The sequence below is a fragment of the Thunnus thynnus genome, chromosome 18 (genome assembly GCF_963924715.1).
Source record: "Thunnus thynnus chromosome 18, fThuThy2.1, whole genome shotgun sequence".
NCBI classification, from domain to species: Eukaryota; Metazoa; Chordata; class Actinopteri; order Scombriformes; family Scombridae; genus Thunnus; species Thunnus thynnus.
The window spans coordinates 34457-45000 of NC_089534.1; the positions used below are offsets into that span (position 1 = coordinate 34457).

The 10544-nt window shown below is 41.9% G+C and overlaps 1 protein-coding gene and 1 long non-coding RNA gene across 2 annotated transcripts in view; one reads left to right on the top strand and one right to left on the bottom strand.

Annotated features, from left to right (window-relative positions):
• The first annotated feature begins 240 nt into the window (after nucleotides 1-240).
• Nucleotides 241-1841, top strand: LOC137169691 (uncharacterized). The gene is made up of 2 exons (XR_010924515.1): nucleotides 241-1733; nucleotides 1788-1841. It is a non-coding gene; the product is annotated as an uncharacterized lncRNA (long non-coding RNA).
• The window catches only part of LOC137169687 (ankyrin repeat and SOCS box protein 2-like), a 10948-nt gene continuing 1814 nt past the window's right edge, over nucleotides 1411-10544 (bottom strand). Inside the window, exons 4-10 of the mRNA XM_067572999.1 lie at nucleotides 10438-10544; nucleotides 6436-6591; nucleotides 4847-5092; nucleotides 3310-3481; nucleotides 2622-3201; nucleotides 2383-2536; nucleotides 1411-2063 (exon numbers count right to left, since the gene is read on the bottom strand). The exon at nucleotides 10438-10544 is cut by the window's right edge and continues 63 nt beyond it. Coding sequence (XP_067429100.1) covers nucleotides 1924-2063; nucleotides 2383-2536; nucleotides 2622-3201; nucleotides 3310-3481; nucleotides 4847-5092; nucleotides 6436-6591; nucleotides 10438-10544 — 1555 coding nt within the window. The 3' untranslated portion in view covers nucleotides 1411-1923. The remainder of the gene's footprint in view (nucleotides 2064-2382; nucleotides 2537-2621; nucleotides 3202-3309; nucleotides 3482-4846; nucleotides 5093-6435; nucleotides 6592-10437) is intronic.

Below are 10544 nucleotides of genomic sequence, written 5' to 3' on the forward strand. Positions count from 1 at the left end.
TTAAAAACTTTGTAGAAACATCAACCACTGAACAGAAACTTTATGTTTTTTTCTTTAAGCACACAGGCTGCGTTAGAATAAGAGTTACACATTAAATATCAGCCTGTAGCCTTCAAGTAGAAAGCAAAGCAGCCCAATAAACATCATTTCAAATCAGAGGAACTGTATGAAATGTGATGTAACAACAAACAAACTGTGTGATTCTGTGCTCTCATTCTGGTTTCTGTCAGTATGACTGAAACTTAGAGTGTTTCAGCATTTAAACAATCACACTCTGGCTATATTAGAATAATAACACTGAGTTATAGAGGCGTTGATACTACTGATAACTAAAAACATGCTATTAGTATCATTTTCTAAATGCTGGTATTGATTTGGTATCTATGTATTGATTCTTGTGACATCCTTAATTTTATCCACTTTGTAATGTGGTTATCAAATACCAAACTGGGATCTGCAGACCATCAGGGGTCCCTGAGAGGGCTGCGTATTATGCCTTGTAAAGCACTTTGTGACTTATGTCTATGATAAGTGCTACACAAATAAAATGTACTTACTTACTCTCTGGAGTCCGCTTGGAGGATGCGTTGCATGCATGCACAGTAGATGCACAGGTGGCCCTTGTAGTGTAGTGGTTGCACAGACTATGACAAAGTGGAGGTACGCAGATGTCTGCACAGAGCCCACGTGCTCCGATGAGGAGGTTCAGGTCACACTGACCCTCGTGTAGGCCTACTTGCATACATGAAAGGTATATTTTCGGATTAAGGACCCACAAAGAAAATGTTGTTGTCTAGAGCCGGGCCTTGTCCTGTTGAAGGCTCAGGGTCCAGAGCCAATGGATATAACGAGCTTTAGTTTGGGTAAATAATAATGATAATACTAAAACTGGCTCAGAACAACATTAACTGGTTATTATGTTGTTGCTATATTGGATAAAATGAGTCGATACATCAGGTCTCTTCATGCCTTTTACATCCCAGATGTAATCGGTTAACTGACTGCACTGTTACATGTAACTCTAACAGACAGACAGATGCAGCTGCAGGACGGCCAGGATCAATACAGCAGTGTGAAGAACAGACTGTAGACTTTTATACCAGCCAGTTTACTGTATGTGCACAATATGGCACAGACGACTGGCCTCCCTCCCCGACAGGAAGGCAAGAGTCATGTGGTGTTTGTAAAGTGAAGACAGCAATGCAAAGGCTCATTTTGTAACGAGGTCTAATGTTGTCATCAGCTGTGATATTAATTACACTGATGGTGTCTTAGACACAGTGAAGGTATCACGCCGTCATGTGACAGGATGGAAGATTTAAAGACCTCACAGCTGGTTAACAGAGAACCAGGATCAGATAATAACATCAAACCAACAGACACATGTGATTAAAGAGACGGAAACATTAATGCTTCACATTTATTTATTAAATCTGTTTAAAAACACAAAAACTCTGTAAAAATGTTGATTTGACTTTTAATCTCTTTCATGTCTCCGCTTTATTAACTGATGTTTTTGTTATTATTAAATCCCAGAACAGACTCAAACCAACAATGTGTTCATCTCTCATCTCATTGGTTCCTACTGAAGACTTTCAAAACTCTTTACACAGCTCAGTGATAAAACAGCTGCTCGCTGTGGTTTTTAACACACAAACAGGTGTTGCGGACTATTTTCAGCGGTGGATGAATCCACGTGTGTTGCTGTGGGGAGTGTTTATGGCAGCAGGATGGTTTGTGTGTTTGTGATGATGAAGGAACATTGTGGTTTTAATGGCAATCAGAAGATAATTAAGCCTCCAGCAGCTGTCAATCAAAGTCATCACAGTGAGTTTTAAACATTATGTCAGAAATGTCTGCAGCTCCATCAGCTGCCAATAATCAATAGTGATCAGTACTCTGTTTTCAGTCCGTGTGGCAGTTTCAGCAGACGTCCACAGAGCCCTCCTGGTGCTGCAGGAAGCGGATCAGACCTCCGGGCAGCGGCAACTTCTGCAGCCGCCGATGACCAACCAGCCGCAAGACCTGCAGCCGACACAGCTGCAGCAGCGGCCGCGGAGGTGCTGCAAGAGAAGAAGAATTACATTCAATTCAATTTCATTTATAAAGCGCCAAATCATAACAGAAGTTATCTCAGAGCTCTTTCCACATAGAACTCTTTAATCTACAGCAGCAGCAGGAAAACCTTTAACAGGAAGAAGAAACGTCAAGCAGAACCGGACTCTAGGTGGACGCCGTCTGTCTCGACCGGTTGGGTTGAGAGTGTGTGCTGTGACATCACAGAACATGGTGACATCACTGGTGACATCACTGGTGACATCACGGGTGATTAGTTGTTACCTGCCTTCGCTGTGACATCACCTCTACCTGTTACTGACTCACCTGCTTTCTCTTTGATGACGCTCCAATCAGAGAAGCTGTCCAGGTGTTCCACCAGTCTGGAGCAGAGAGTCACATGACCAACGTAGTCCAACAGGACATCGATGATCGGCCCCGCCCACCGACAGATGCTGGGGGCGGAGATCATCTCGCAGAACTGTCAATCAATCAATCACATCTATTAATCAATCTCAGTATGTAATGCACCTGAACGCCTCTCATTTTATACGTCTTTAACGCACCTGAACGCCTCTCACTGGGCTGTGTTGAAGCAGGTCTCCTTCGTCTTGGAGGCGGCCCCATGGGGATCGGGAGGTTTTGATTGGCGGATGAGGTCCGCTGCCATACACACAGTTGAAGCAGGAGAGGGCGTGGCCTCCGTTGTCCAGCAGGTACTTGAACATGGGCAGGTACTTCATGGAGAACATGTAGATGGCGGGGAAGGTGGTGGGGTGTGTGGGGATGCAGGCATTGATGTCGGCGCCGTGCTCCACCAGCAGCGTGACGGTCTGGATGCAGCCGATCCGAGCCGCCACCATCAGCGGCCGGAACACGTCCAGGTTGGGGTCGGCGCCGGCCGCCAGCAGCGTGCCGACAGCATCGATGTTATTGTTGATGACAGAGAAGTATAGCGCCGTGCTCCGTCGGTCCTCGTACAGTTTAGAGCGCTCTTCAGACAGCTGAGCATTGACGTCGAATCCTGCCTCAATCAGAGTCTCCAGGACGTCGTCACGGTTACGCTCGGCGGCCATGTGCAGCGGGCTGATGCCAGTCCGACGGACTCTGGCCTTGCTGGTTGCCCGGATCAACATGGAAACCATCCTGCAACAGAAAACACCAGGACTTAGCCGGTAACTGTATGTTTCTGCATTTAGAAGAAAAATGTTTATCTGACTGGAAAAGAGGAAAAAGCAGCTCTGCTGAACATACGTGTCACTTCCTCTCTGGGCAGCGATGTGTAGCGGTAATAATCCCGTCTTCCCGGGTTTGTTGGCGTCCGCCTTCTGAGAGAGGAGGAGCTCCACAACGTCCTCATGCCCGTTTTTAGTAGCTTCATACAGAGCCGTTGCTCCGTCAGTAGCCTGGCTGTTAATGTCTGCACCTGCAGAGGTCAGAGGTCAGAGGTCATAGTAGGGGTGTGATGGCTGAACCATCCTGTCCAATCAGGCTCCAGACTCTAAAGCTGGTTTACAGATCCTGATCAGGGTTTCTAACTGGCTGACAAGACATCGTGATTGTGTGTCGACGACATCATTCGTTCGCTGAGTTTTACCTGAAAAGCTGTTTTTGACCAGTAAAGTCAGTGAACTGGTAAATTCTTGTGTTTCTTGTTGTGTCATAATCATCATTCGACAAATTCTTTAGTACTTTAAGACATCCTGAAGTTTGCCATGTCAGAGTCTTTGTTGGAACAAATGTAACAGCTGTTTCTTCAGCTATAATTCTAATTTATATATATATATATATAATATATTATATATATATACATAACTGTATATATATATATAATATATTTAACTGTAAATCACTCCGTATGATTCGAAGTAGGAATTAAAGGAAATGCAAAGTGTTAATGGACTGATCTGATCTGACAAAAAAATCCAAATGTGCATCATTGATTTTTAGGCCTTATGTTCTAAAAATGAAATTTAACATATTTTACTATGATAAAGGACATAATATGTTTGTAATTACATATTAACAGGACATTATCAGACATTTTTAATACAAGACCAGGTTAAACCCTAATATTTATCTGGACTGTGTCTGGTCAGTGTGTTACAGTGATAGTCGTGTCTACAATGTGAATTCTTGGATATTTAATGTTCATCTGCAATGTTCTGTCGTGGTTCCAGTAATATTTGTTGTTAAAGTGCACTGAAGTAGCGTCACATGACTAGAGAAGCTACATTTGAGTCAAAAAAAGTAATAAATACACTTGTAAGAACAAAACTTTCCACTCATATCTCATATCATATCATAGGGATGTTTGATTTGAAAGAGAACTGATTTTAATTGTAATTATATGTATCTATAGTGTAAGTTTATCTATACATGTATCTATACATGTATAGATACATGTATAGATACATGTATAGATACATGTATCTATACATGTATCTATACATGTATAGATACATGTATAGATACATGTATCTATACATGTATCTATACATGTATAGATACATGTATAGATACATGTATCTATCTATACATGTATCTATACATGTATCTATACATGTATCTGTACATGTATCTGTATGTGTATCTGTACATGTATCTGTATGTGTATCTATACAGTTTGTGTATCTGTACATATATATATATATATATATATGTACATGAAGAAGAACTAACTGTGTTTGTGTGTTCACGTGTTAATATGTTCATGTGTTCATATGTTTATATGTTCATGTGTTCATATGTTTATATGTTCATGTGTTCGTGAGTTCATTTGTCCACGTACCGTGTTTGAGGAGGAGGCGCAGTGCGGCGAGCTGCCCGCTCTGAGCGGCGGTGAACATTGGTGTGATGCCGTACATGTCGGTCTGTGTGTGTTTGGCTCCGGCCTTCAGCAGCATCTCACAGATCTCCGTGTTGTTCCTGCACACGGCTTCCTGCAGCGCCGTCCAGCCGTGATTACACGCTGCGTTCACGAGCACGCCGCGATTCAGCAGCACCGCCACCAGCGCAGCGCTGTTCCTCTCACAGGCTGCAGTTAAAGGGACGGTACACACAAACAGGTTATTAAAGGGACGGTACACACAAACAAGTCATTAAAGGGACGGTACACACAAACAAGTCATTAAAGGGACGGTACACACAAACAAGTCATTGTAGGGACGGTACACACAAACCAGTCATTAAAGAGACGGTACACACAAACAGGTCATTAAAGGGACGGTACACACAAACAGGTCATTAAAGGGACGGTACACACAAACAAGTCATTGTAGGGACGGTACACACAAACAAGTCATTAAAGGGACGGTACACACAAACCAGTCATTAAAGGGACGGTACACACAAACAAGTCATTAAAGGGACGGTACACACAAACAGGTCATTAAAGGGACGGTACACACAAACAAGTCATTGTAGGGACGGTACACACAAACAAGTCATTAAAGGGACGGTACACACAAACAAGTCATTAAAGGGACGGTACACACAAACAAGTCATTGTAGGGACGGTACACACAAACAGGTCATTAAAGGGACGGTACACACAAACAAGTCATTAAAGAGACGGTACACACAAACAGGTTATTAAAGGGACGGTACACACAAACAAGTCATTAAAGAGACGGTACACACAAACAGGTTATTAAAGGGACGGTACACACAAACAAGTCATTAAAGGGACGGTACACACAAACAAGTCATTAAAGGGACGGTACACACAAACAAGTCATTGTAGGGACGGTACACACAAACAAGTCATTAAAGGGACGGTACACACAAACAAGTCATTAAAGGGACGGTACACACAAACTAGTCATTAAAGGGACGGTACACACAAACAAGTCATTAAAGGGACGGTACACACAAACAGGTTATTAAAGGGACGGTACACACAAACAAGTCATTAAAGGGACGGTACACACAAACAAGTCATTGTAGGGACGGTACACACAAACAAGTCATTGTAGGGACGGTACACACAAACAAGTCATTAAAGGGACGGTACACACAAACAAGTCATTAAAGGGAAGGTACACACAAACAAGTCATTATAGGGACGGTACACACAAACAAGTCATTAAAGGGACGGTACACACAAACAAGTCATTGTAGGGACGGTACACACAAACAAGTCATTAAAGGGACGGTACACACAAACCACACTGAGTTTATTAAAGGGACGGTAAACACAAGTCCAGAAAACAGCTTATCAGAACAAAATAGGGTTTTCTTCTGAGGTTAGGTTTTACTTTGTAAGACATTTACAGCAATATGTTGACCATTGAGAATCCTGCTCTCTGATTGGTTCAGAGCTCAATATATTTTGTATCAGCAGGTATTCTGAGATGTTTCATTATGACTCATTGTTACCTTTATAGAGCGTTGTCTCACGCTCGTAGTTGGTGATGTCCGGGTCTGCTCCGTGGTCCAGCAGCACCTGAACACATTGCAGATGACCCTTGCTGACAGCAACCAGCAGCGGGGTCTCACCACGCTCTGTTCGCTTGTTGACCATCCCCGGCTGAGCTGATCAGAAAAACACAGACAGATGACTTCAGTCTACCCAAATCACTCATATGATCATCAATATACAGTCTGCAGCCAAACACAACACAGAAAACAACATGAAGATGAGATTCAGAGAAGCAGTCTGTGGCTTTACTCACAATAAACAGTTTACTTAGACATAAAAAACATAATTTGTTTGATTGACAGCTGACTTCCTCCTGCATTCACTGATGCAAACAATGAGACATATTATAACCCCATAAAACCACATAGAAACTGTGTCTGTCCCCCGACCACTTAAATCTATTAAATCTAAAGTAAACAGAAGAGGATTCATTCATAAAAACCTAATAAAAATTAACACAACCTCTGCAATTATACAACAAAATAGGAGAATTAAATGTGGACTCTTAAACATTAGATCTCTGTCATCTGAAGCCATATTAGTAAACGATTTAATCTCAGATCATCGTATTGATTGATTGTCTTACTGAAACCTGGCTGTGTCATGAAGAACATGTCAGTCTAAATGAATCCAGTCCTCCCAGTCATATTAATACTCACATTCCTCCAGACACTGGCCGAGGAGGAGGAGTCGCAGCCTCATTATCAACTCTAGACCTGAACTTCATTATAACTCATTAGAAAGTCTTGTTCTTACCTTAAATGATATATTGATTTGATTTGTTGATTGGGACAGTATGCAGTTTTAAACATTAAAGATGCACTGCACCAGAGTTAGATTGTCCCCCACAATCAAAACATACAACAGCACAACAAGAAACTGTACAAAGCAAAGCAAAAAACAAAAAAACAACAAAAACAAACAAACAAACAAACAAAAACACACCATACAAAACACAAAATACAAAGCTACACACAACAGCACATCACAGGCTAGACTCACAGCTGATTGGTCTTTAGTAATGTTTGACCTGGCCACTTCATGCAGGAGCTGGCAGTCAGGGAGGGTTGTTAGGGTAACAACACCTGGAAAGGCCTCCACCAAGGCTAGAAATACCACTCTGAGTCATTGTCTCTCTCTCTCTCTCCTAGGATCCACGTTTTTGGTATTTTTCTTTTGCATTCAACAGACGCATATACATATCTCACTCATCCACACACCACATTCTCCACTGATGCAGTTACTCTCCACACCTCATGCCTTTTGTATATAGTTATGTTTGTTTTAGTTTTAAATAAAACAAATAATTGGCACCTGAACTTGACTTGCTTTCCCTGTTTGTCACATTCATTGAGCCGGTTTGTGACAGTTGATAGAACTACAGGTCTTCATATGATCAGGTAGGACGTTCCACTGAGTTGTGACTTTCACAGAGAAAGCTGACCGCCCCAGTGTGATGAAACGGTCTCATAGTGGAGGAGGACAAACCAAGTCTCTCTCACCCAACCTGGAAAACTTTACAGCCAGTTCTATGTGTTATAGTGAACCGTCCTCCTGGTCCGTACTCTGAACTATCTGAATCTCAGAGTTTTTATCAAACTTAGTCCTTAGTACAGATAAAGTAATTATAGTAGGTGATTTAATATTCATGTGGACGTTGATAGTGACAGTCTCAGTACTGCATTTATCTCATTATTAGACTCAACTGGCTTCTCTCAGTGTGTAAATAATCCCACTCACTGTCTGAACCACACCCTCCACCTTGTTCTGACTTATGGCATCGAAACTGAACATTTAATAGTTTTTCCACAAAATCCTATTTTATCAGATCATTACTTAATAACTTTTGAATTCCTATTACTGGATTACACACCATTAGACAAAAATGTCCTCACTAGATGTCTCTCTGATAGTGTTGTAGATAAATTTAAGGAAGCAGTTCCATCAGTACTGAATTCACTGCCATGTCTCAATACTACAGAGGACTCTTATGTTAACTTTAGTTCCTCCCAAACTGATAATCTTATTGATAGAGCTGCAGGCTCATTACGAATAACACTCGACTCCATCGCCCCCTTAAAAAAGAAGATAATAAAACGTAAGAGGTTAGCTCCATGGTTTAACTCCCAAACCCGCAAATTAAAGCAAACATCATGAAAACTTGAAAGGATTTGGCGTTCCACCAAAGTAGAAGAATCTCGCTTAGTCTGGCAAGATAGTCTTAAAACATATAGGAAGGCCCTCTGTAATGCCAGAGCCGCCTATTACTCAGCATTAATAGAAGAGAATAAAAACTGCCCTAGGTTCCTTTTCAGCACTTTGGCTGACAAAGAGTCATAACTCTACTGATCCATGTATTCCTATAGCTCTCAGTAGTAACGACTTTATGAGCTTCTTTAATGATAAAATTCTAACTATTAGAGACAAAATTAACCACCTCCTGCCCTCAACAGGCACCGATTTATCCTCACTGATCATCACATCCTATTACAGAGACTGGAACATTTAACTGGCATTAAGCTGGTTTAAGTCCTATTTATCAGATCGATTTCAGTTTGTACATGTTAATGATGAATCCTCCATGCACACAAAAGTTGATATATTAATGATAAAGCTGCTCTGGATGGCATTACCCTGGCCTCCAGCACCACCGTAAGGAATCTGGGAGTTATCTTTGATCAGGATATGTCCTTTAACTCCCACATAAATCAAATCTCAAGGACTGCCTTTTTTCACTTACGTAATATCACAAAAATCACATCCTGTCCCTAAAAGATGCAGAAAAACTAGTTCATGCATTTGTTACTTCTAGGCTGGATTATTGCAATTCCTTATTATCAGGCTGCTCTAACAAGTCTCTAAAGACTCTCCAGCTGGTCCAGAATGCAGCTGCACGTGTTCTGACTAAAACTAGAAAAAGAGACCACATTTCTCCCATTTTAGCTTCGCTGCATTGGCTTCCTGTAAAATCTAGAATAGAATTTAAAATCCTTCTCCTAACTTACAAAGCCCTTAATGGTCAGGCACCATCATATCTTGAAGAGCTCATAGTACCGTATTATCCCACTGTGCTCCCAGTATGCAGCTTACTGGTGGTTCCTACAGTCTTTAAAAGTAGAATGGGAGGCAGAGCCTTCAGCTATCAGTCTCCTCTTCTATGGAACCATCTACCAGATTCAGTCCGGGGTGCAGACACCCTCTCTATGTTTAAGAGTAGGCTTAAAACTTTCCTTTTTGATAAAGCTTATAGTTAGGGCCGACCAGGCTCGCCTTGGATCAGCCCTTAGTTATGCTGCTATAGGCCTAGACTGCTGGGGGACTTCCCATGATGCACTGAGCTCCTCTCTCCTCCTCCTCCTCTCCATCAGTATGCATTCATGTAACATCAATGCATGTCACTAACTTTGCTTCTTCCCCGGAGTTTTTTGTGCTTTCTCGTCTGACAGCGGACCTTCAACTGCGGACTGATCATGCTGCTATAATTATTATTATTATTAGTCATATTTCTATCATTATTATTATTGTTATTATTGTTGTTATTCTGCTACTCTGTCCCTCCCTCCTTCTTTCTCTCTTAACACAACCGGCCGAGGCAGACGGCGCCACCTACAGTCCGGTTCTGCTGGAGGTTTCTTCCCGTTAAAGGGGAGTTTTTCCTGCTGCTGATGGAGGAATGTTGGGTCTCTGTAGATTAAAGAGTTCGGTCTGGACCTGCTCTATGTGGAGAGACCCCTGAGATGACTTCTGTTGTGATTTGGTACTTTATAAATAAAATTGACTTGACTGATAACACACACACATCTTCTTAATAATGAATCATTATGATGAAGTTGGTTCCTGTGCTTCTAATAATAAATGAAACCTTTGCTTCATTGTCAATGTGTTAATTTAGTTTTTCTGATCATCTCTTCAGTTAAACGTGTGTGTGTGTGTGTGTGTGTGTGTGTGTGTGAATTTACCTGATAGCAGGACTCTCAAACAGCTCTCCTGACCAAACCACGCCGCCTGGTGAATCGCCAGCCAGCCCGGTTTACTCGGCAGCATCAGGTTTGTTCCTGAACGCATC